Below are 27315 nucleotides of genomic sequence, written 5' to 3' on the forward strand. Positions count from 1 at the left end.
ACAAGGCGACCCTCTATGGTTCCACGACATATTGGAGTAGTTAAAATTAACACTGTGACACTATTTGGCAGAAAAAGACACTGAACTATCTATTATTGTGTCTATTTCAGTCTCTCTCTCGCTCTCTCTCTCACCTTAAGGATCCAAGCTATATTCACACAAAGAGAAGCTGGACTGTGGAGACTTTGGCAGGGGATCACAAGCACAACATCATCAACATCATCATCATCATCATCATCATCATCATCATCATGTGCATGCACCAATAAACAAAACCTCTTCACAGTGATAAATGACTTTTTCAATTAGCTGAGCTCCTTGACAAAATTACTTTATTTCATCTTAATAAAACAGCCTTATCTATGATTTAAAAAAAGAAATTGAGCAGAAAAGTAAAATCTCAATTAAAAGAAGAAACAAACAAAAACAGCATTTCATATTTCAGTGATAAAACGTAAAACAGGTATTGAGAAGTGGGTTAGCAGGAGCACAAGATAGAACCACAGTGTGTGTTTCCACTGGGTTAGCCTCATCCAATGTGTAACATGGGGGATTAGTGTGCAGTAGGAGTCTGTGTGTGACTGTCGGTTTGACCATTTACATGAAAAACTAATGCTTGTATTGTCTGCCACTAATTAACTTCAGCAGCTCAGTCCAGTAAAAAAAAACAACACATCATGATTAGTTCCTTAATTATGTTGAACATTTGTACCAATAAAGCAACAGAGCGAGTGCATGTGTTCGAACTAGGCAAACGGCCGCCAAGACAGAACTAAAAACATTGTACTGTGGAGGATGCAGCTTTTGGAGAGGATGCAGAGTCCAAAAAACAAAAAACAAAAAAACAGTCAGATGAGATCCATGAGGATCTCGTCCTCCATGACGCTGGAGACCTGGGGCATCCCGGGCTGGGCCACCGCCCCTCTCTGACCTGCAGCCATCAGCATCGGACCTGCAGATGATGATGGAGGAGGAGGAGGAGGAGGAGGAGGAGGAGGAGGAGGGGACAGGGCTGCTGGTTAGATTTTTTAAGGATGATGCTGATGTGTGAAGCCAAAGAGATTTCAAATCAGGACGATGATTACAACACGCAGGCTTCCTTGTTCATTGTACTGCTAGATCATGTTACGATCCTATAATTAACCGTATTTGAGCATGTTTTGGTTCATACCTTTACTTCTCCTTGGGAAATGTTTATTTTTGAGCATAGGAAGAATGAGATCTGGCATTCAAGGTCATTTTAGATTTACCTTGCCATGCTATAGCTTCGTTCATATGAGCCAAAAAGGAACCATCCCCAAACCTTCACCTGACAAGAACTAGGGTTCGAGCTATATGGGGTTTTGAAGGCTGATACCAATATTTTTACACTGAAACTGCCGAGATGCATACTTGTGTGGAATCTGATCAAAATGTCACATTAGAATCAGTTCAGGTTAAGGGCTTCTCATAGACAACTAGTATAGTATTGATCAATTATAGTATAGATAATCAAACAAACTGCATCATATCCATCATTTCAGGTGTGGACGACAATCACTGGCTTTTGATTTTCAAGGCCAATATTGGCAAATTGATCCATCAGTCTAACCCCAACACTAACCCATCAAACGGTCTTCAAGGACCAGGGCAAAACATGTAATCTGTTAAGAACTGGGGGGGTGGAAACACAAAACGTTTCCAGACACAGTACTTCTACTTCAGTCAAATGTTTCTGTACTCTTTCCACCTCTGTGTGTGTGTGTGTGTGTGTGTGTGTGTGTGTGTGGGTGGGTGGGGTGTGTTACCTTACCTGCCAGAGGCTGCCTCCATTGGCCCTGCATTTGAGCCCCCCCTACTGGTGCTGGGTGGACCAGCTGTGGCCCGATACCCTGGTGAGGCATCATGCCCGGCATGTGGGACACGCCGCCCTGCTGAGAGAGACACGCAGACAGAGGAGCCAGGTTAACCTCCGCCAAGACTCAGATATCCAGAGGAACAGCAAAGGTCACTTGATAACCTATGACACATATTACTGCAGGGTGAGTCATTAACTGTGGAAATGGCCATTCACTGAAATGGGCAATTTGTTGCTCTCTTACCGGCTGCTGTTGGCTAAGGAGAAGACTGCGAAGCTGCGGATTGGCCCCTTGATTCGGCAGGCGGAGCATGGGGCCTGGGGGCGGGGCTTGTCCACCCTGAGCGACCTGGTTGGGCGGAGCGCCGCTGACCGGCGGCTGCTGGTTGGCTGGGCCAGCTGCCCTCATCGTCATCTGAAGGAGTGTCACACAGTTCAAGTGGTTTTATGTTATATTCACGTCATATGGGAAAAACTGTTGAATGATTTGACTGGTGACAACGACTTGGGAGTGTTTCACGTGTTTCAACTTGTTTGAGTCCGTCAAGACGACATGATTGAAGTTTTTCATGCTTAACATACATGTACTTCGCGATGATACATTTACGCTCATGATTAACGGCAAAGCAAATATTGCAACTTCAACTAAACACGAAAAACCTTGGATTATTTTTTTTTTTCACTAAATGACGTGATGAAAATCATTTATTTTCTTTGTTTCATTTGAAATTTTCTTTGTTTCATTTGAAATGAATCCATCATTCCCTACACTAAACTGCATATTTTTCCTTGTTGGTAAATTCGAAATTCAGGAAGGTTGTCAATGTTTTTTCAAATTGGAAGCTTGTTTCTACCATCTTTCCCATAGGATATTAATGCAGCATTTGAGGAGAACACGACAGGTAACAGCTGTGCAGCGTGGATACACAAATAATATTTTGAACAGATCTATCCTTAATTCACCCAAACCAGAAAAAAAATCAGAAAATTTGGTCATAGTTTATCCTAAAAGGCTTTTTTGAAATCTTGGAAAATTTGGATAGGTTCAATCTTGCAGTGTGGGTCGTCCCTGAGTAGAGACATCCCATCCCATCCCTTCACCTCATGCTCTACACATAGAAACAGTTCCCATTCATTAAAATATTGTATTATAATATAAATATGTTATGCATGCATGTAGATAAACATGAATGAAATGTGTGTGTCTGAAAACAGTAACATCAGTGGCATGCGACGCAGTGAGCATTCAACAGGGATCCATACAGTTAACATGCTGATTGGAAAGGAGCTGTCCACCGGCCTGGTGCTGAACAGTGGGAGGGGAGTGACAGTGTGTGTGTGTGTGTGTGTTAAACTCTTTTGTACATGTATCCAGTACTACAGCCTAATAATACAGCACCAGGGTGTCTGCAAGTTTCAGAAAGCCAAGTTTAAGACTTTTTAAGACCTTATTTTAGACCATTTTAAGAAAACAAATTAAAGAAACAAAGCTGGCGAAACATTATTCTAATTGAAAATAGCTAATGAAAGTTTTGAAAAAAAAAAAGACCTGATGACTATATTTAAGACATTTTCATACTTTTTAAGACCATGAATTTAGATTTTTTTTCAAGGCTTTTTCAGACTTCTTAAGGACCCGCAGACACCCCGGAGCACATGTTGCTTGCTGTGCTTGTGTGTTACGAGGCCAAGTCTCACCATGTTGTTCTGCCTCTGCTGCTCCTCCATCATAGTGACCTGACTAACAGGGGGCATGCCCGCCACCACAGACTGGACACAGGACAGACCAGAGAGAAGGAGGAGGAGGAGGAGGGGGGAGAGTGGTGGAAGTGTGAAAAAGAAAACCAAAAAAGAAAAGAGGAGAGTGGAGGAAAGGGTTAACAGTAAGGCATGCAGACATCAGAGGTGCACCGGGACAGGAGGAGGCGTAAACAACAGGCAGCGTGAGAGAGGAGGAGGAGGAGGAGGAGGAGGAGGGGAACCGATGTGGGACTGCAGGCAGACAGGCCAGGCTGGGCCGGGCCAGGCCGGGGTGGGGAGGGGAGGGTTAACGCACCTGCTGCTGGACGTTGCCATGGGAGACGGGAATGGGGCCAGCGGGCCTGTTGAGGAAGTTCTGGTTGGGTGGGACTTGGCCAGGCGGCATGGGACCCCCTGCACCACCCATACCCTGCAGGACAGACAGACAGACAGACAGAGAGAGACCACTATCACATTTGTCCTCCTCATTTCTCTCTACAGTACCCATATGGTACCAGTCATATGGCATACATATACGTATATATATACACTACCAGTCAAAAGTTTGGACACATGCATTTCTTTATTTTTACTATTTTCCACATTTTAGAATAATAGTAAAGACATCAACGCTATGAAATAACACAAATGGAATTGTGCAGTGATCAAAGAAGTGTTAAACAAATCAGAACTATCTTATATTTTAGACTCTTTAAAGTAGCCGCCCTTTGCCTTGAATAGAAAGGCAAAAAAAGACTTTGGAAAGAAATTCATACATAGGCATCAACTTCACTATTTATATTTGTCTAAGAAACACAATTTCAAGCATTTAAGCATAAGCCCTTTAGATTAAAATGGCTTATAGAGAATGAAAAACATAGTACATTCAATGGGTTGGGAGGCTGGGAGCTGAGAAGTAAATATGGGGGTTGGGCAGGCACTACATGAACTTGTTCTGGGGGGTTTAAAGATTTGGGTGATATGACTAATTTCAAATGATCAAAAGTGTGCCGGAGGGGATGTGCTGTATGTGTTCTGTATCAACAGCATATATTATAACCTTGATTTATCCCAGGAACGCATGACTGAACATGCATGCTCTTTTCCAGCAACGACCTGCTTCACATTCACAGCCGTTCACACCTTATAAAAGCTGCCCAGTGCAGCCACAGCCTTGTTTCGTCTGTTGCTGTGCCCAGGCTGAAGTCCAGGCTGAAGACTAAAGGTGACCGTGTTTTTGCCGTCAGGACCCCCGAGGCTTTGGAAGGACTCGCCTCAGGAGCTCAGGCTGGCAGAGTCAGCATCATCTTTTAAATCGCGTCTTAAAACTTACTTTTATCGTTTCACTCCTTGGCTCTTATTCAATTTATATTCTTGTTGCCTTGTAAGTTATTTATTTATTCTATTTAATTTATCCCTATGGCTGCAACCATTTTTTTTTTTATTGTTTTTTACCTCATTGTTCTTTCTGTTTTATTGACCTTTGTCATTGATCATCTTTATTTTTCCTGGCTGTGAAGCACTTTGTAACTTTGTTTTGAAAAGTGCTACATAAATAAAGATTATTATTACTATTATAATATTGTACTGTTAGCCACTGAGCTGCTCCACTGTAGCAGCTGGGGGTTAAGAGCTCCACGGCTGCTGCTGAGGGAGGGGAGAGCGTCAAGGTCATCTATAATATCTCACAGAGAGAAAACTGTTGGCCAGTCAGGCATAAACACTCAAAGACAATACATGCATAAGTACATTTATGAAACAAAAACAAGTCTTTCTAAAAACTGTAGTGAGTAAGTAACAATATAAAAACACTATAGTCAATACATAAAGATTAAAAACTGGCTATTCAAGTCGAGAGTTCAGCACAGAGACTGCAGTGGGTCTGAATGAAAACTTCAACCACTTTCTCCACCCACTGTTTCCCAGCTGGACCTGGGATTTGAACCAGCGACCCTCTGGTGACAAGCCCACTTCTCTAACCTCTGGGCCAGTGGTTCTCAACCTTTTCGGCTCCTGACCCCTTAAAACAAAGCGATACTTGAACACTTCAACCAAAGTATGACTTTCCCTTTTCACGTCGTTTCATTTGATTAATTGTAAAAGGAGGCAGAGAGGCTGAAAACTATTCAGTATTTCACAAGAAAAAAGCTAAAATTAGAGAAAAATCTGGTAAAAATAGACATGATAATACATTTGTATAGTAGAAATGTTTTTATCGTATCACATAAATCATCTCACGACCCCCCCCCCCCCCCAAAATCATCCTGCAGCCCCCTGGGGCTTCCTGACCCCCAGGTTGAGAACCACTGCTCTAGGGTACCGCTGCCCCCATTTCTGGCCATAGGAACACACTGTGAGATGATGCACAAAAAAACAACAACAACAACAAAAAAATAAAAAACGAGCGTAAACACTCATCTCCTGATTGGATAGTCCCATTCAAACCATGTATTTCACAGACGGTCAGTCGCACCTGCACATCTATTTGTGTCTTTGTTAGCCTGTGTTGATGTTAGCCATGTCAACTTACATATTTGACCGCCGCTGCTGTCAACACACAGTAAGATGGTGAGAACCGATGACTTCAATATGCTAAAAGGCATATGGAGGAACTGGCAGCAGTGCGACTGAATTAACTGTATTCTGCCATTACTGTGGGAGGCTTGTGTGAATCTATATTGAGGGGTTATCGAGACTAGGAGGCATAGAGGGTGTTGCATCCCTCTAAGCGCAATGTAAATGCATCCTCCTTGTTAACTATAGACGACAAATGTGATGGAAAAATAACAGCTTACCTGCCACCTTCCATCTTGCCGAATTTGAGCGAATCCCCCCTCGTCTGTGTTAGTACACGAGTGTCGTTTTCTGACCGCCAGTAACGCTACAACACACAGCTTCGGTTCTTTTGAGGGAAATAACGAAACAGCTGCCCCTTTATCTCTTTTATTGTCTATGATTTATCTTCCGTCTTTAACCCAGTAACCTGAAAAATCTTGGATAGAGATTTAGAGCCCATATCACATTTCGGGGAAAAACATTCAATTTTGTCTTGCTGTGAACAGAACAAACTCCAATCTAGTTCCCCCAGAATGCGACTCCAGGGCCTTGCGCAGAGAAAACCTTAACTACTAGTCCAAATGGAAATTTTAATCATGTTAAGATTGCTGTAGCGCTTCCCCATTAGCAATGCAGCACTGAATATGTGATGGCACACAAGAGGCAAAAGGGAAAAAAAAAAAAGTCTTCATTATAATTTCATGTCTTCTGCCGTCTCTAAACGCCCTGACGCACATACACACACGACTTCAACTTACATATAGGCTCTACCGCTCTTTTCAAAACACATAAAATTAGCAGGATGAGTAAACAAGTGCCATCAACGTTTATGACAGCAGAAAGACTGTGAGGAGAAATGTCATCTAACTCGTATGAGCGCGCCAACCGGCTTTCGTCTTTAAACCCGAGCCATACTGCTTCTCTGAGACGGGATGCTGCATTGTTTCCCAGCTAAGCAGCTTCTCTGTTGCTGGGTGCAGTGAGCTAAAGTGCAGCCCTGACGGAAATGACAGCTAATCTAAAGCAGACATTTTAAAGCACCCTTTCTTGGGGGATGAAGATGAGCGGAGATGGCAAGTGAAATTTCCAATATCATGCGCGCAAGGCGGCGGTGCTTGTAAACTGTAATGAACTGAGCTGCAAGAACTGACCCAACATTTACCCAGGGAGGCTGGAGGGAGGGGGCCTGTCTCTGGATTTCCTTCTCCTGTCTCTTAAGTTTAGTACCTACCACTCCGACTCTGTTTCTCCTACAGTGTCTCCCATATAATGTTAATATTTGGGCAGCCTGCCCGCCTGGTAAATTATGTTTTGTTATAGATTCATTTCAGGTGCAGCCATAAACAAAGCTGCTGTTTGAACCTGGTGTTTCTCAATGCAGTTTTCACCAAAAACAAAAAAACCCCAAAAAGATTTAAGGCTGTCAAGCTCTGAAAGCGTGTTAATTGAACTACAATGACCATAATACATTACACCTATGACACAGTGCATAGTGTTGGTCATAGCCTACACCAATATGTTAAGGAGGTAACCAATTTGATATAACCTGTATGTATTTAACCCATATTTACTTGACTTAAGTAGAGATAATGAGATGGGAGTGCAATATAAATCAGAAAAGGCCTGCACACTGACGAAAACTATTGAGGCTCATTAGATGCAAAAATAGATATTTATTTACATAGTGAAAAAAGTGACTAAGTGAAAAAAAGGTGAACGTTTCGGTCCTCAGAACATCATCAACACTACTTCTATGTTTTACATGTTGGCTCTAAATAGGCAGCCAACCTACTGGCGGTAGCCAATAGGAATAAGGCTGATAGGTGGAAACAATCAGGCAATCAGCCCATTAGCCATATTGTGGCCAAGAGGCCTACAAAGAAATATACACAACCATACAAAAATGTATATACAGGTAATCATAAATAAAGAATAAATCAGACATTGCCATACTATCTACCAAGAAGAAACAGGCCGGCCCACAGAAGAATGTCAGATACAATACGCATACAGGACTTACTCCATGAATACATATCACAGTAGGCAGCTATACAAGTATACACAATAATCTATAACAAATCCACAAGGATGGAGGGCACGGCTACAGAATAAGGCCCTGGGGAGAGAGAAACTTTTTTGATAATATGGGAGTGCAATAGACAGCAAACGTTGCAGTAGCAAGTTAGCTAATGCTAGCCCCATTAGCTCATACTAGAGTGAGAGACGGTAGTGGCTGCTCTGAAGATACTGGCTCGCTAAATGAAATGTCAATAACAATGCACCTTAATGCCTTCAACAATGCGCCTCAATTCCCCAGTGCTCCTCTATAATGCCTCCTCATTATCACCTCCTTATGGTCTGCCTATTCTACGGTGTCTCTTCTACCACGGCTCACCATATATTCCCCCCCCCCCCCCCCCCCCCCCCCGTTTGAAATCTGTCTCTCCTCCTACCAGCTCCGCTCCCTCCTGCTGCCGCCACTCACCGCTCGGTGCTGCTGGACCTGCTTGTGGTTGGTGATGACCTGCCGGATGCCGTTGACGAAGCCGCTCTGGTCGTTGGGGATGAGGCCCATAAATATCCTCTTTTTGGATGAGTAGAGCAGCATCAGCACCCGCACTTCACAGGGGGAAGTCGTGTGGGGGAAGTGGACACAGCCGGCCTGCGGGAGGGGAGGGGGGGGGGGGGGGGGTCGGAGGGCAGCATGAGGCCTTGACTTGGGACCCGTTGTAATTATGATATGGGCTTGGGCTTGAGGACATAACCTGGCTCCAAAGCTCCTTCGCCCCAATCAAACATATCAGTTTTATAAATTGAATGCAAATGGTATTAACTTAATTCATGCGGCGCATTCCCTGGGCCGTAAATCAAATTCAGGCAAAGAGACAGAGCTCAGCTGGACTGAATACTATTAATGCCTCTGCTATTTCTCAATAGTATTACCTGATTAACATTCAGAGACAATGCACCACATCGACAAAGCCCCTATCATTATGCTAGCCTTCTGGAACTGAATCAAACTAAACAATTAAAGTTCTTTTTTCTCTATACTGATGGCAAAGCATGTTTAAAATCCTATTATCTAGCTTGTCAGTGGCTAAATGTATAGCCTGGTGCCCCCTCTACAGTTTCCAGCACAACACTGCAACTCAGCCTCACATCCAGAGTCCCATCTACTGGAGAGAGGTGGGAGCTGCACTCAGCTGTGACTCATGGAAAATGTATTGAGGTGTACTGAATGATACATAAGATTAGGGACAAGGGGGGAAAGAGAGAGGTATCTGAGGTTTAGAGAGAGGGAGGTTAACTCGACAACTTACAAATCCATTGGCCATTATGCGGTACAGGCCCTTCAGCGACTCCACATCTTTGTTGGTGAAGAGAAACTGAACCATTCGAGAGTTTCTGAAGAGGTGACCTAAGGTTGTCTACAGAGAGAAAGAGAGGGAGAGGGAGAGAGAGACTTGGATTTAGTTATGCATCATTTATAAACCAGTCATTCCTGCAAACGAGAGTCACAACAACACACCCCCACACTTACACATGCACAAACAAAGGCAGGGAGAAGAGTCTCACCAGTAGCTGTTGTGGAATCAGCTGCATGATGAGCTTCTGCGGCCACTGGTCTGTGTTTCTGTTCAGAGGCACAAACAGGATAGCAATGTTAAAATCATGCACATGAAATACACCACCCATCAGGGCTATGGTTTTTGATGCAGCTTGGCTACTCACAGATTCTCTCCTTGGTTGACTTGCACCTGACACGGCAGAGAGCGAGTCAGTTTGGTGGCTGAATCCATAGACGAGGCTTTGGGCTTCTGCAGGGATCAATACAGAGGGAAGGGGGTGATAGCAAAGTGAAAAAAGAGGTTAGAAAGTTGGCCTGCAGTACAGGAAACACGTGGATAATATTACTTCAGAGTATCTGCAGATTTCAGAAAGCCAGGTTTAAGATTTTTTAAGACATTTTAATGCTACCTATAACTGAATTTAAAAACCAATTTAAAAACCAAAATAAAGAAACAAAGTGGGTAAAAGCAGCCTGTTTCCAATTGAGCATAGCGAATTCAAGTTCTGAAACTATAAGTGGAGAGTATAAGAAAAAGGACAACAGGAGATTAGTTGTTGAGGGACATGGTGTCCAGTTGTGTTTAGTAAAGCACATACATTGAAAAAACACAAATGATGTGCATGTTGTACTGCTAACCCTGTTCTGTATTAATCTAACAGTGGACATGCAGCGCAAAGAAACCAGTCACTGTGTGGTGAAAAAATAAGATCTGTAATAACTGGATTTAAGACATTTTAATACTTTGAAAGGCCTTAAATTTAGATAATGTATTCATGAATTCATTAATTCAAAGCTTTTTCAGGCTTTTTAAAGACCCACAGTCAGGCACTCTGTGGGGTAAAGTCCTTTTTCCAAGCAGAAACGTCTCTGGAACATGAAGGATTGTCCTCACAGTCAAGGAATACAGCTTTCTAAGGCCGTCAATGCACCAGTCCACTGGGAACACGGCCAGCACCGTTCATCTTCAGGGCATCAATACAGGATCAATGATTAATCAATCCCATATTGGTCAGGCCTGCTGTAGTCCCTGTGCTGCCCATTACAAATGCATTGTGCTGGGCTTTTCTTTAGCAGACGAATGGGTTATTTATGCCCAGGGCTCGGTAAGGCATGCAGTGGAGGGGAGCCAGAGATGTGGACAGTCACAAAACAATCCTGTTCTGATAATCTAACACATCTCCCATGCATTGGTGGTGGATTTAAAATGCTAACCAAAACATCATCAGAAGTTAACTCACCATTTGTTGGGAAAACCCTTTTATGAAATAATCAATTGAATTTCATCCAAAATAGAATGCAGCATATTGACAATAATGTACTCAGAGCAAGCTACAGCCAAGTGTATTGGTGTCATTTAGAAGTGCTTTTATATTCAACTATTTCTTCAAATGAGTTTTAGTCTCTACAGCGTAATTATTCCAAACATTACAGATGACTCTGGAGAAGAATCACTTATGGAGCTGAAAGCCTAATGAGATGAACTGGAGGAGGAAATAGTGGATTAAGAGCAATGTTTCACGAGCATCCGAGCGGGTTTTGGGACTATACGTTTTCAGAGGCAAGATGTAGGGTTTCCTGAGCCTCCCATTCTTACTCCTGTACTGTTTTACTTAGATCATTTTGACTAAGAGAAGAGGGAGAATGAGACTATAGTCAATAGAGGCAATTGATCGAGTCAGTCCACCAAACACAAACACTTGAAGGGCTCATGAGTGTCGCATAAAAGCCATTAACATCCATTCTCCTGGCTCAGCACCACAACTGTCAACTAAATCGATGTGTTGACCTTGAGCTAAACCAATAGCAGGAGAGAGGTAAAATTATGTGCAATTAATCATACTGTACAATAATCAGTGACAGGTCGTTATTAGACTCACCACAGTGAAAGGTTCAAGACAGTGGCGGTGATTGCAATATGTCGGCTAGGGCAGTGGTTCCCAACTCCGGACCTCAGGACCCAGAGTCCAGCTGGTTTTCATTCTAGCTGTCTAATAGAGACTGACTTAGACCTTGGATGCCAGGTGACAATTAACTAGCTAGTAGCACAGAAAACCTGCAGTCCTCTGAACCTGAGTTGGGAACCACTGGACCAGGGTGACTTTCACCTCAGAATGCTAGTAAAGGAAGGGTTTCATTCCAAAATACAGAATAAACCTATTCATTTTCGGAAAGAAAAATGTTACTTAATATTCAGTTTTCAATATCTGAAGAACACAGCTTATTCCATTATCAAAAACATACGTATGCTGCAAGCAAAGATCTTAAGACGAGTTTAATAATAGCCTACCTCACTATGTGCTTTACTGAGTCAATTTGGAATCAAACTCTTCATATTTCATTAAACAGTTTACTTGGTCTAAGGCACATACCATGTAGACACAATGTTGTGAGTTTGAATCCGGCCCAGGACCTTTATTGCATGTCATCCCCCTCTCCTTCACCTAGTCTTTCCTGTCTCTCTCTACTTTGAACTGTCAAAAATGCCAAAACAAATAATCTTGAAATAAATAAATAAATGTTTACTTGCCTCTTGCCACTCCAGAACGCCACTCCATGCTACAATCTTATTGGCCACTCCTTGCTGTCCAATTGCACTGGCGTTGCCCTGAGCTCCAGACACACCAGGCTGTCAAGGAAACAGAGGAGGAGAGGATATATGTAGTCTACTGGCACAGTTTAGGAGTACAATAGAATCAAATTGAATCACTTTGCTAGTCAGAAATTTAGGTGTACTTATCAATACAAAGAAAAAAAAACATAGACTGATAAATGATGTCCACATAAGCACAAACATGAGGATTTTGTTCCGTAGATCTGATTAAACTGGAACACCAATAAATTTTAGCTCTCAAAATGTTAATTCCTCTGCCCAATGACAGTTCAGTCTGTATTACAGAACATTCACCAATGTCTCCTGTTACCAGAAAGAATGAATGAATGAATTGGAAAACAGAAAAAACAACAGTGACTGTACCCATGATGATTTTCTACAGAAAAGAGAACATTGTCTGGTTTTGATCAAATAGTAATACTAACATCTAAAATTAATTTTGATATTAAATTTGAGGAAAAACAGTGCGAGTCTGCAAAGTCAGCTCTAGGCTGCACATTGGTTTGGCATCACAGATTAGAGTCTTGGCTCTTTGATCCTGAACTATGGGGACAGAGACATTTACTTTCACAAATATTAATATGATTACATAATTGATTTGAGAATATTTTCTAGGGCATGAGAATAACATATCAAGCATTTAACTGAGTGGCGTTACCCTGTAAAATTGTCTCCAAACTGATCTGGAGACAGTTCAACTCATGTTGACTGATCAACTGACAACAGGCATTTCATCAAAACACAAGTCGCCCCTTGGGCCAATCAGAACATTAATGAAAAAGCCTCAGGGGGAAAACAGCTTTTCAAGAAACTCAAAACAGTGGAAAATCCAATATGGCATACATTGATGATCTTGGAGGTACATTTGTAGAGCAAGACTAGCTGGATATGTGCACCAAATTTCATGTCACTCGAACTTATTTGTTTGTTTTTTTAACCTTTTTAACTTAAAATTCTACTATCTGCGCCAAACTCGCATGTGTTTGTAGCAGTATTTGTAAACAGCAACTTGACACTTTTTAATCGTAGATGTGTAAAACTGCAGATTGAGAGTTAACATGAGCGCAGTGCAGAGACTGGCATATTGCCCCTGTTCACCAGTTGGATTCCACTGGACACACTGCTCTCACTGTAGGTAAGGACAAGTAATCAATCCTATTGAAATGATAACATCACTCAACAACCACCGCCACTAGTAAATTCTCAACCTGTGGGAAACACTACATTTCTCTCACAAAGCTGATTCAACCTCCAGAAACTTTTGCACACAGCACATGTAGATGTGTTATATTACAGCTATTACACAGAATTTTGATGCTGCTAACCATTTGGCTGTGAAACACAAATGAACTTCACGGCAAAGACATGCAAACAGAACATTTCTACATGTCACATGTATGTTTGGGATGGGCCCAGAAGTGTCAGACCACATTTACTAACGCTGAATAGCACTGCCATCAGGACAGATTGGGAATTTTTCAAATGTCAGTAAGTCAGGCACCATTTCACCTGCAGTTGGTCATGACCACTTGCAGATATATTTATTATTATTTACCATGCCACCAGGTTGTGCTGAAGACACCGCCTGCTGATTCGCTGTTTGCTGCTGTTGAGGTGGTGCCTGTTGCTGCTGATTGGGTGCAGGCTGTCCCGGGGGCGGGACCTGCTGCTGCTGCTGATTGGGAGGGACTTGTTGCTGGGACATCATGGGAGGTGTTGTCGTGGTGACCGTTGATAGGCTGGGCTGGCCGGACGGGGCCAGCTTCACCCCAGCGACCGAGGGGAGGGTCGGCTGGCCGCTGAACGGAGGCCCTGGATTGACCATTGCTGGGACTGGAGGAGGGAGAGAAAACAGAAGGGAGAGAGGAATTTGCAAAGTGCAGAACATGTAGAAAGCTACAAGGACGATAACTGTATGGTTGGAAACACTGTCAGCCATCATGTAAACAAAAATCTCTCTCCTTAGCTCTTATTCTATTTCTTTTCCTTGCACTCGTTCTTACATGATCATTCTATGGTCACAGGAGTATTATAAGGCCGCTGTGGCTCTGACCTTTGCATTTATGGACAACAGCGTCTGCTAAACACCTAAAATGTAAACGTCAAAAACAGTGATGGCGTCTTTTGAAAGCCTGTTTCCAGACGAAGTGAGGATACACTTTACTGTAAAACACACACACACGCACAGACACACCAACTAAAAGCTCTGCTGACATAAAGTGATGTTGACAAAGGCCCACAGAGTGCAGGCCTGGTACTCACAGCGACTCTTCTGGTTGTTGGCTGCCTCCACGGCCATCTGTGCCGCCGCCTGAGCAGCAGTCATCGAGGGTGTATTCTGGCAAGAGGCAGATTAAAGGAAGACAATGCTGGGTAAAACGTTTTAGGGAAGGAACATAAACACTACTGTCTGAAACCGAGCCAAAACCAGACAATAGGAATTAGTTTCTGGGCAGCCGTACTCTGTGTGGCTGCTTAGTCATTACCTGATAAGGGTGGGCTGTGCTAATGGGTGGGGGGGCCTGTGAAGGTACACCAAGAGGCTGGCTGACAGGCAGGGGCTGAGGGGGGAGGACAGGCTTGAGCGGCCCCGGTCCTCCGCCTGCAGAGACTGGAAACAGAGAGAAAACAGCCCGGTCAGCAAATTATGTCTGAATAGCAAGTATACCAGTTGATCGCTGGTGGAAATCAGCTTTGTGTGTGTGTGTTAGGTCATGCGCATTCAAAAGAATGGAGTCGCACTTAACAACAAGGATATACTTAACTATATGACAGAAAAAATACTCGCTACTCCAGCCATCATCTGTGTCTGAATGAGGAGTGCAACTTAGCGTTTTTCCTATAATATACAAATGTGTTTTGTCCACAAATAAATGTGTTATTTGTTTTATGAACAGCTCATCGCCTGAGGCCAGGGTCCGAAGTTAACGCCCGCCAAGCACCAAATGCTGGTAAATTTACGTCTTTGGCGGATAAATCAGTAAAGGTCACCCGCCATACTGGCCAATAACTTTTTAAGACATAAACATTTGAATAATTTGGTTACAGAGTCTTTGGTCTTTGCCTGTTCTCAGAGTTTGTCCTTGCTGGCCACTATACACTCTCTCTGACCATGAGCCAATCAAATCAAAGCAAAACAATGCCTCTGTATCAAACAGGCTGCTGATTGGCTGCCTGTTACACCGGTCTACACAAAGTGGTAGCATCTAAACTTGTGTATGGGTCCATTTGTAATTCCACCGTACGCCGGATGGCTCGCTTCAACCTGGCGGCTGAGACCGGCGCTGATGTAACCAGTGCTCTGCTATTGGCTGAGATACTGAACGGAGTTAGAAAGAGAACCAGACAAAACACAAGCAGGCCGAGGATTTATGTTTTCTCTTCCAAGATGTGATTTAGCATTTAATGCTTTTCTGTCCTTGTGCCAACATGTTTTGTGTTTACACCATGCATAGCAGCTGAAATAAGGATTGTTGTTGTAAAATACACAAGCAACACCCGCCGGGTGCCTTTTGCACTTGATTTTAGTGGCAAACTCCGCCTACGCCGCCTACATCAGGCTCATGCGCCCCACCGTGAATAACAAGTGGACCCATTCTCTGCTGCCTGGATGGTTAATTAGCTTCCAAGGGCTAACAGCAGAGCACTGAAAACGAGTAAGGAAATATATTTCATACATATTAATTTGTTTTGCTGGTAAAAGATATTCTTGACAGGTAAATTATTTTAGTTCACTAAAAGTCCTTGACAGATGAGCCAAAAATTTTATTTGGGATACTGCCTGACACCTATAGTAACCACATTAGTCCTTGTTATCAAGGACAAGGTGGACAAGTGCAAAAGTCTTTTGTCCAACTCCTAGTTTGTATCGTCTATTGACTTTTGGTGTTGGTGTTGTGTGGATTTGTATATTTACTCTATGATTTTCCATATGCACATTGTGAATAGATATTGACATTTGAATAGGATTTTTTTAACTGAACTGTTTCACCTGTGGCCCACGAAAACCCTATTTAAGACAGAAGTGGATCTCTTATCTACAGACACTGATCAAGGCGAGAATGCCAAAAACATTTTGTTCATCATACAATAAATACTGTTAAAAATATCCTCACTGTAGAGCACAACCCCATTCTTTTCAAGAGACATTTTACACAAGGATAATGGACACACTGGTCTGAGCCCACTGGCCCAGATACAAACTGCTGTCATGTCATGTTCCTCACCAGGAAGTGCGATGCCTCTGACCAGGACCATGTGGAAGGGGTCTTGGCTGTAGTCTGGATGGGGTTCACCTGCCCCTCCTACTGGAGATGCCCGCTCATACAGAGCTCTTAGAGCTGGCAGTTTGCGAGGAGCCACCACAGAGAAGTGGATTCCTCTCTAAGAAATATGACAGAATTGAATTAGTACATCATCCACGAGTGGCAGTGCTTCGATGAAATACATTCCTCTTCAGGCTGTTTACTAACCTAAATCAAATCATACTATCCCTTCAAAGAATACTTGTCACAACAATCAAGCAATCATTTTCCTAATTTTCTTGCCTCCATAATGTGTGTTGATGCCTGGCTGCAAGTACATAACCAAGACAATATCTCAGCGCCATTACTCACGTATTTTTTTTCTTTAAACTTTTTATTGAGGCATATATAGAGTGAAAAAAGCGACATTCCTGATTTTTTTTCACAGCAATTATCCCAACCATAGAAGAAAAAAAAAAACCACAGGAATACCCCAATGTTACATTACTCACATCTCTGATGATCTTGACCAAGTTGTCTGCTGTGCAGCCGGTGTAGCTGACACTCTCCACAGCAGGGAGCAGGTATGGGGGAGAGTTACACAGCAGCACACACACCTTGTGGGTTTGACCTCTGGCAACGGCAGAGAGACAGAAAGTGATATGCTTGGATGTCCAATACCTATAATGTGTCATCATCAGTACCTGTAAGAGCAACTCACAGGGCTTAATGTGGGGTGTGCAGCTTGTGCCAATGCTACCTTGCCAGCCAGGTCCAGGCTGCAGCAGAGCGTGTGTGTTGGGCTTTCATGGCACTCACAAGCGTTTGCCCCCCTTGCAGACTGCAACCCTCCAATCCCCATTTTTTTTGACAAGCCAAACTGCACACTCTGTACATCTGTTAAGTTAAATCATCCAAAAACTAGATCCCACCATCATCCCACAATTCCTTTTTCTCATTTTTGTTTTCCCTCACCCTTCATAGATCATCAACTTCTCACACTAAGCTGGCTTTGATGAAAAATGCAAGAAAAGTTTACTTTGTCCAAGTGGAAGTGGTATCAAGCAAAAGGATGACAGGAACATTGTAGATCAATGCTGTTTGGTTACACTGTTCAAGTGTCAAGGTGAGGCAACTGAGTTATACTGATTTTTGAAGACAAGAGAGGACACAGCCGCCAATTTGGGGGCTGTAAAGTAATGTAACGACTAAGTAAAGTGATATTATTACTTACTTTTGAAATGAGTAATGGATTACTTTTTGACTAACAAGCCCAACTTTGGTGGGTCCTTTCAAAATGTGGCTATTATGTCTGTGAATCGTTAAGCAGTGTGGCATAAAACAACAAGACTGCCTTACATTTGCTCCCTCATCTTCTTAAAGTCATCAAAGAGCTGCAAGGCCACAGAGAGTCCCTCAGCAATCAGACTGCAGCTCTCTGCTCCACCTCCCATGAACCTGCGTCGACAAACAGGGGATATCTTTAGTATTCACAAATTCATGTCGTCTGGGTATATCCCTGTTATGATAAAACAGTAATAATCAACTGTTTAATTTTCAACAACATACTGGATGCTGTCGATCCAAGAGACAAACTCGAAGGCAGAGCTGGTTGGTGCGTGGCACTGGACGTACGACTCAGGGGCACAGTCCACCGTGTTGAAGACCACCAGACCGTACTGTGTACCGCCATACTGGAAGGACAGAGGGGGAAGGGAGGGGGCATTTTATGAGCAACGGTAATAAAAGCTTTTCTTAATGTTTGCCCTCAGAAACCATGAGGATCCTCAGAGTATGAAAAGTTGAAGAAAAAAGGGAAAAAAAACTCACATCCCCGCCAAAATCTGTTTCCGCTGGAGGCCCCCCATTAAAGTATCTGCGGTACATAAAAAAAACAGAGGCATTCAGTCGGGACTAAACGGGAGGAGTACCTTTAACAAAAGGAGAGGGTTTTCTGGTGCACTTACTCAATGGCAGGGAGTATGTAATTTTTTCGCAGAGATTCAAAGTAGGGTCCAAGGTTTGCTGTCCCTTCAATGACAAAAACCACATCTGCCACCTGGTTGGCCCCAGGCTTGGTGGAGGGCTCCATGAGCGCCGAACCCGCCACCATGGGTCTGGAAATAAAGAAGGGAGAAATTTAGACAGTCAGTTTGAAAATGGCATATTTTCTTAATCCCACTGAGAAATGACCCAGTGTCGTGGTTTTCTCCGGTGACAAAATAATCTTTTCTCAAGGCAGAATGGTATAATATGAAGATCTTTATTGGCAACAAAGACCTGACTTATTCTGCAGAAGAACTGGCTTCATGTCAAACCACAACAGCTTTTATACATTTCCAGCATGACACCCCTCTAAGTTAACCACTCCTTTCCTGGGGGTTTCTTCCATATGATCTCTTTGTTCAGTGTGTCACGTCCACCCCCATCACTTCTGGGTAGGGGCCGAGAATCATGTGAGAATCACACCCACAGTTGCCAAGTCTGCTTATTATAAGCGACTCTGGGCTGGTTTTTCTGTAAAGTCGCTTACAAATATTGGTAGTCGCAGGTTGCGTTTTTTTTGGGCTTGTTTCTAAAGTGTAGTTGCTTATTTGGGCTTGCTCCATTGTTGTCAAGCAGATGTTTTCAATAGTTTGTCCTGTTGCAGGATCCGTCCACAACCCTGTTCCCTCCGCCTCTCCCCTTCCCCCATACACACAGGTGACAGTCAGTGAGGTGTTATGTGTTTTTCCCACCCGCATTCTGCGAAGACCCACTCTACTCTGCCTCTGATTGGCTCTGACCCTGACGGCAATGAGTACTAGCCAATCAGAGGCAGAGTAGAGCGGGTCTTCGCGGAATGCTGGTGGGGAAAAAAATGAGTGAGACAGACGTTTCAATTTCAATCAATTTCAAGGCAAAATGTTTTGGGCCATGCCACATTTTCCACTCATGTTTCATCACCTGTTCAAATGGTTTTAAGAACATGTTTTCACATCATTTTAGTTTATTTAAGACTTTTCTAATTCACCTCAATTGTTTGTCAGACATTGGTCATCAGCTAACCATTTATATTTCTCCATGTATTGTAAAGAACATTTGTCAATGGGAACGATGGGTATATAAGAGATATACATAGATCCCTCCATTATAATGAAAGGAGGAGCCACTTTATTGCTGCAGACTAAGATTATTTGTAATTTCTCCTGTTTCTGGGTTGTAATTATTTAAAAATGGGATCTTCTGCAGTCCCTGTCGCATTGTTGCCGACACTTATGTGAATGTCCTGGCGTAAGTCACTCTATACTGTCTTTTTTTTATTGCTGAGAGATATATTTAAACTGAAAGAAGGAAAATATGAGTTTGATGTTGGTTTGAAGTCCTGGAACTAAAAAAAAAAAAAAAAAAAGATTAGCACATGTTAAAAGCAATAATAAACAAAGAGTTTGTGGATTCAGGACGAATTATTATTTTTTTGATTTTTTTTTGGGGGGGGGGGGTCGCTTGTTTTGGGCTTGTTTCCATAGACCTGGTTGCTTGTTTCTCTCGCGAGATCTGGCAACACTGATCATACCATAATGGTGGACAGCCCCTTGAGGCTTCCCCAAGGCTTCCTTGCACATTCCAATCGTCTGGCATCCATCAAGGTGACAGACTAATGGCCTTGTTAGCTATTTTGGACCTACTCAGGGCTGTTCATCCTGCTAGTACATAGCCCTTGAGATCTTCTGTCTTACAGGCCTTTGACTTGACCTTATGCATATCAGAATATATGTTTATTGTATATACAGACGCTCTCTACTTTGCTCCTGCCTGCTTATCTATTTTTCGGCAATATTTTCCTGTTTTTCCAGCTGCAATCCACAAAACTATGAGTGGGAGTTCCTGTTAACTACTAATTCTACAGGATTAAAGTGATCACCTATTTATTTAAACTTTTTCACCATTCTGGATTAAACGATGCCTCCTCACACTCTGGAATCTCTAAAATGCTCAGACCGCCATAAATTGCTACAGAAAATTGCTTTACTAGAAACCAGAATTTTTGCATTGGAAAATGACAGAGAACTTCATGATCTTCTGCCCCCCTCCCGGAGGCACTCAACTCTGACACACTTCAGTCCCAACTTCAACAGCAACCCATAGACGACCAGGCACTTTCACCACAGCCCCAGTCCCTGACCCAGCCTCAGCTTGGAGCTCTCTGTTCCTCCACCTCACCCTCACCCTCACCCTCACCCTCACCCTCACCCTCACCCTCACCCTCACCCTCCCTCTCCCCCACCTCCCCTCTGTTAGGATTCACAGATAAGATGGAAGAACTGGTGAATGCCGGACTTAAACTCACCCCTCGACCCCTTCCCCGCCCCGTCCTAGCCAGCCCTCAGGCTCCACTACCCCCAAAGCCCTGCTCTTCAATTCTCCCCCCTCGTCCCCCTCGCCCATGCCCCCCCTCTTCAACTCCCAGACGTCCTCCCCCTCCCTGCCCCCCTCAACCCTCATCCATCCTGGAGGCGCCAAGCGCACTGTGTCAAACCAGCGTTGCTGATATCAACACCGGAGAAGCAAACAACTGATGGCCTTGGGGTCCCCGCTGCAATGTAGCTGGTATTCATGAAATTTCCCATATCAAGCTAGGGCCCAGTACACGTATTGCTGGATCACAACCACCACCAAGAGTATAAGAGTACTAACTTTCCCCATTCCTGTTTTGACTAGCAGTAGAATAAGCAAGACGTACCCTCTCCATGCTGCAAACTTATCAAATTTGATAAGAGTGAAACAACTTGACAACTGCAGACATCCTGCCTCAGGGCCTGTGACCAATAATCTAAAACTAGCCCAAAAAACCATAAAGCTTGGCTTGTTTAATGTTAGGTCTCTGGCAAACAAGTCTCTTTTGATCAATGACCTAATTAATACTTATAAACTCGATTTTATGTTTTTAACTGAAACCTGGTTAGACAGAAATGGCAGAATCTTATTGAATCTGCACCCCCCAATTTTAATTTCTTAGATGTTTTTAGAGCTGACAGGAGAGGGGGAGGTATTGCAGCTCTTTTCTCTGATGTGTTTCAGTGCAAACAGGTGTCATTTGGGGATTTTGCATCTTTTGAATATCTTGCTTTTACTTTGAAATGTACTCTTCAAGTTTTATTTCTGGTTGTATATAGACCACCTAAACAGTCCAACAATTTCTTTGACGAATTTGGTGAACTACTGTCCAAAATCTCCACAGATTTTGATTGTCTGGCTATATCGGGTGACTTCAATATTCACATTGATAATCTAAATGATAACCATGCTAGAGGCTTTCGGTCTGTCTCAGCATGTGTCGGGGGCCCACCCACAATCGGGGGCATACCTTGGACTTGATCATCACTAGGGGTCTCAATATCACTAAAACTGCTCCTATTGATGTTGCCATATCTGATCATTTCTGTGTTTTCTTTGATGTGTCTATAAATCTGGAACTACAAGCTAGGCCAAAAATTGTTAAAAAAACGCTACATCAATGATAATACTGCTGCAGCTTTTATGAACGCAATTTCTATGTCACAAATGTCCACTGCGCATTGTATTAATGACCTTGTTGAAAATGTTAATTGTCAAATTAGGAATGCCATTGATGACATTGCACCAGTTAAGGTGAAAATCTCTGGTAAGCAAAAAGCACCCTAGAGAAATGCTATGTCTGTGAAACAACGGAAAAGAGAATGCCGAAAGGCTGAACGTAAATGGTGAAAACTATGATATCTACAAAGGGGAGCTCCAAAACTACAACATAGAATTGAGAAAAAATGCCAGACAATCCTTTTTTGCCAAGATCATTAATGAAAATACAAACAATGCACGTACACTTTTTACTACTGTTGATAGACTGATAAATCCCCCAGCATCAATTGCCCCAGAGCTACTTTCTACTGCTAAATGTAATGAATTTGCTGCCTTTTTCAGTGATAGGATTTTGAGTATCAGACAAACTATCAGTGCTTCCATGTCTAACAGGAAGGTGCCTCCATTTCCTTCATGCATAAATAATGTAAGTAATATGGCAAATTTTACTGCTATTGACTACACAACACTTGAGGACACTATACAACAGCTTAAGTCGTCCACCTGCTGCCTTGACCCTCTGCCCACAAGCTTTTTTAAAAATGGCTTTAGCTGTTTGGCGAATGCGCTATTGCAAATTGTTAACAGCTCTCTTTTGTCTGGTGTTTTCCCAAATGCTTTGAAAACTGCTGTTATTAAGCCTCTGTTAAAGAAGAGTTGCCTGGATGCCTCTGTGATAAGTAATTACAGACCTATTTCCAATCTCCCTTTTATTAGTAAGATCCTGGAAAAAATTGTCTTCAACCAGCTTAACAACTATTTCATTTCAAATGCCCACTTTGACCATTTCCAATCCGGATTTAGACCCCATCATAGTACTGAGACGGCCCTTATTAGAGTTATGAATGATCTGCGTATAAACAGGTAGGCAAGTCAGGCAAGCTTTCTATCCTTGTACTTCTGGATCTTAGTGCTGCATTTGACACTGTTGATGACACAATATTATTAGATAGACTAGAAAATTGGGTTGGACTCTCTGGCCCGGTCTTAAATTGGTTCAAGATCTACCTGCAAGGGAGGAACTACTTTGTGTCTATCTGTGACTTTGTCTCTGAAAGGGTCAGTATGACATGTGGAGATCCACAGGGCTCAATCCTTGGCCCTCTTTTATTCAACCTCTACATGCTTCCACTAGGACATATCATACAGAAAAATGGCATTCACTACCACAATTATGCAGATGACACTCAGCTCTATATATCTCTTTCTTCAAGCGACTTTGGTCCTGTAGATTCTCTGATTCAGTGTATTGAGGAAATTAATGACTGGATGTGCCAAAACTTTCTTCAGCTAAATAAAGACAAAACTGAGGTAATTATCTTTGGTACCAAGGAAAAGAGACAGACAATTAGGGCTCACCTTGACTCCCTGTCTCTCAAGAGTAAAGACCAAGCTAGGAATCTTGGTGTTATTATGGATGCTGATCTCAATTTTAACAAACATATCAATACCATTACAAGATCAGCCTTTTATCATCTTAAAAATATAACCAAAGTACAGGGTCTTATGTCAAAACCTGATTTAGAAAAGCTGATACACGCTTTCATTACCAGCAGGTTAGACTACTGCAATGGTCTTCTCTCCGGTCTCCCCAAAAAAACTCTGGGGTGTTTACAGCTGATTCAGAATGCTGCTGCCAGAGTTCTGACTAAGACTAAGAAAACAGAACACATTACACCAGTTCTTAGGTCACGGCATTGGCTTCCAGTGTGCCATAGAATTGATTTTAAAGTTCTGCTGCTTGTCTATAAAGCGCTAAATGGCTTAGCTCCAAAATACATTTCTGACCTGCTCTTAGGATATGAGCCACCCAGACCGCTGAGGTCATCTGGGACCGGTCTGTTAGTTGTTCCCAGGGTGAAAACTAAATCAGGTGAAGCTGCTTTTAGTAATTATGCTCCCAATTACTGGAATAAACTTCCAGAAGCACTGAGATGTGCTCCCACTGTCAGCTCTTTTAAAAGTCGGCTCAAAACATTCCTTTTCTCTGTGGCCTTCTGCTAAATCATCTGTATGTAGATGTAACAGGTGTTATCTTTAATTATTTCTTTTATTTATGTTTTACCTATTTTATGCAAAATTATTCATAAATTGGCGTCACAAACAGGATCCCAACAGGAGTCTAGAGGAACTCTGGTGAGTAGTTTATCCGCTCTGATTGGATCCTCAAACCTCACCTGTATTGAGAATTGAAGGATTTCTTGAAGTTTATAATTGTAATTGTTTAGATGATCTGTGTATTGTTCTACAGGAACATTTACAAGTCCTATAGGGGCTGTGGGGCCTGCCTATAGGGTGGGGTAAGACCACTGGAAAGACTCTAGGCTCCTTTGAAGAATCCTTCGAAGAATCCTTCAAGATCTCATATAAATTGATTTCCTTTTTGAGAGGAAAAATTGAGGGAGTCACTCTCAGTTATACTGGCTGACCAGAGGTGTCACTAGTGTGAGAGTGACTGCTCAACATCTTTCTTTCTTTTCGTTTTTAATGTCATTTTATGTAGCTATTTTTTCTGTTTTATGTGAAGCACATTGTATTTGCCTTGTGTATGAAATGTGCTATATAAATAAAGTTTGCCTTGCCTTGCCTATATATCAGCTATAAGCATGGTTTTCTACTACATAATTCCCCCTTTGAGACTTGCAAAAGTCTCAACAAGTTATAATTGTATACAAATATTAACTCATGTGTATATACCAAAAACAGAGTACAGTCGCTTACTTGTGAACATAGCTGATCTCCTAAAAAGGGACGCTAGGCTTCTATCCTTACTATTAATAGGCTACTAGATAGGTGTTATATAGGGGACAGTAGGGTTGAGTGTATACAATAAGTATACGACTTAACTTTGCACTGCCCCACCCAAAAGCTGTCTGTTCGTAGTACACGGTGGGTTTTTTCAGTGACAGTAAACGGGGTGTGACCACCCAAGCGATGTGTCTCTGTTACTGACGCTAAAGTTAGGGGTGAGAGAAGGCTAAATCTTTGTTCATCAGTAGACAAAACTTTCACTATGGAATCTGTACTTTCCACAACATCATATCTGGAGCGCCAATTGACATAATGTGATGAGGGATGGGGGATAATTGAGATGGGGCCTCTGACCCCATCTTGACATGGAGTCTAGTCCGCGCCTTTGTTTGTTGTTATGGCTGGACCACAAAATGCCATCCCCTAGCGTCAGAGTCACTACCTCTAGCGTCGTCCAAAATAATGCATTAACATACTTAGTACGTAAACTTCCAACAGAGATACACACATCCACGTATTTTCTTAAATCATACGTTTGGACAGATATTCCCTCATATAGCTAAGTCTAAAGTTGTATGTCTTTCTGACATAACATGGTACACTGTTCTAAATATGTCGCATGCGTCAGCATGTGGTGGCAATACAGTGAAAATTTTACACAAGCTGTCTGGAGTCCATCGTCCGTATATGTCCTGTAATGGATTTCCTCGTTCGGCAATGCTGCAGTCCATTTGCTCGCACAGCTTTACTGCCGAAACCGGTGTCTCAGACGGGGATAGACAGGTAAAGGTGTGCAACGTCTGTTTCAAGTCAGCCAAGCTGCTCAGAGCTCCCATCTGTAGATAGCAGACCTGCAAACCCTAACCCGTTAAGTGACACTATCTCTCGTATGCCAAGAACGATACGACAAACATGATTGAAATAATTAGGTAATGTAACTTGTTCTTGATTTTTGGCAAACGTACACACCTCGTAGAACATGGCTTAAGTCCTTTTACGAATCGTTGGGAGCCAAGCTTCAATTCAGCATACAGTATTTCCAATACAGAAAGTAGCACTTTCTGTCAATCTGATTATTTCAACCTTTAGAATTGCTTCGCCTCTTATTCGGAAGCTTGCCTCTTATCTCCCTCGTTAGCAGCGAGGACCACTTACAAAAGTTGAAATTTTATTGAAATAAGTGCTGTTTGGTGGATCAAATGTATGCCGAATTTAGCAGCGGACACTGACGATTCGTACAAGGTCTTCAGTCCTGGTGTAGGAGGTATGCATGTTTGCTGATGAGCCAGGCAACATTAAATTGTCATGTTTGTAATAGAGGTTGGCTTGACGTTCAATCCATACAAGAAAGAATGGTACACACTGGAGCTATCCTGGCTACACTCAACTACGTTGCCATACAAGCTAATATTATCCAAGCTAACGTTACCTACAACACACCAACAATCACCCGCTACTATCTCATGTTGGTGCTTTCAGGTGTAAGTGATTTAGGTGAATTAAGTTTGGGGCATTCAAGGGAAAGCTAAGGCTATCCGACTAGCCAAACAAACTTGCCTGCCTCATTTGCTTTCCATCCAAGTTAGCTTTAGCTAACGTTAGGTGGCTAGCTGAGCTAACTAGTTCAATTTGCTTAACTAGAAGCTATCATTTAGCTAGCAGCCTAACATAATAGCTAACGTAGCTAAGTGATGTGGACTCACCTGGGAACACAGCTGGCCACCAGGTGAATCGTGCGGTCGGTTAAACCCAAATATAACGTGAAACCAGCCAAGATTAGCACTAAGCATACAGAACAGCTAACAAAACCATTTGCTGTATTTTGACAGGGGCGGAAGTGAGCAGGAAGGCGGAATCTGCTCACACACTCTGACATCGATAGTTCATGCCTGCTCAAACTAGATCCACTTTGAGCATCCCCGTATTCTGTATATTATTTGCGTATAATGTCTGTATTTTATCTGTTATTATTTATATTATGGGGCTAACGCAACTAGCATTAGCAACAAGTAGTCATCGAGCTAACGCTAATGTTTACCATACGATCAAACCAACCAATGACCAATCGAAAGTCGAGCAATATTGGATGATTGACTTGCAACTAAAACAGTGATAAGATCATAAACTTTGGAGTAACTAGTGCTTATATCCAGAGTAATGGATTTAAAGGTTGTTAATTTTAAACTAAGGAACAAAAGAACAAAACATAGTGTTATCCATGGTGATGAACCATAGAGAGTGCATTGATGTTATAGCAGTGTCACAAACAGGAAACCTTGTTTCAGCCTGACAATCAATATGCTGCAGAGAACAGTACAGTGTCTCATTTGAACTAAAACATTTCAGGAAGGAATTCCCTAAGTATTCTAGCTTCACTGTTGGAATGCTGTTGATTGATTTTGTCCCC

The 27315-nt window shown here is 42.5% G+C and overlaps 1 protein-coding gene across 2 annotated transcripts; it reads right to left on the reverse strand.

The window, feature by feature from the left end:
- Nucleotides 1-315: 315 nt before the first annotated feature.
- med25 (mediator complex subunit 25) lies at nt 316-26727 on the reverse strand. Of its 2 annotated transcripts, XM_071517740.1 has the most exons (20): nt 26612-26727; nt 18527-18676; nt 18390-18435; nt 18129-18253; nt 17919-18017; nt 17072-17192; nt 16542-16698; nt 14802-14926; nt 14578-14653; nt 13871-14148; nt 12232-12330; nt 9866-9951; nt 9710-9767; nt 9454-9561; nt 8619-8795; nt 3894-4007; nt 3536-3607; nt 2082-2252; nt 1793-1913; nt 316-952 (listed from the first exon to the last, which is right to left on the reverse strand). In XM_071517740.1, exons 2-20 carry the CDS (start codon nt 18670-18672, stop codon nt 849-851), a joined length of 2283 nt encoding a protein of 760 aa, XP_071373841.1. In that variant the 5' UTR covers nt 18673-18676; nt 26612-26727; the 3' UTR covers nt 316-848. The 2 variants fall into 2 exon arrangements, with proteins under 2 accessions (XP_071373841.1, XP_071373842.1); XM_071517741.1 differs by lacking the exon at nt 3536-3607.
- Nucleotides 26728-27315: the final 588 nt, after the last annotated feature.

This window comes from Centroberyx affinis, unplaced genomic scaffold (genome assembly GCF_046629955.1).
Source record: "Centroberyx affinis isolate AG114_WGS23_722 - 3 ecotype Tasmania unplaced genomic scaffold, CSIRO-AGI_Caff_v1 ptg000517l_1, whole genome shotgun sequence".
Lineage (NCBI taxonomy): Eukaryota > Metazoa > Chordata > Actinopteri > Beryciformes > Berycidae > Centroberyx > Centroberyx affinis.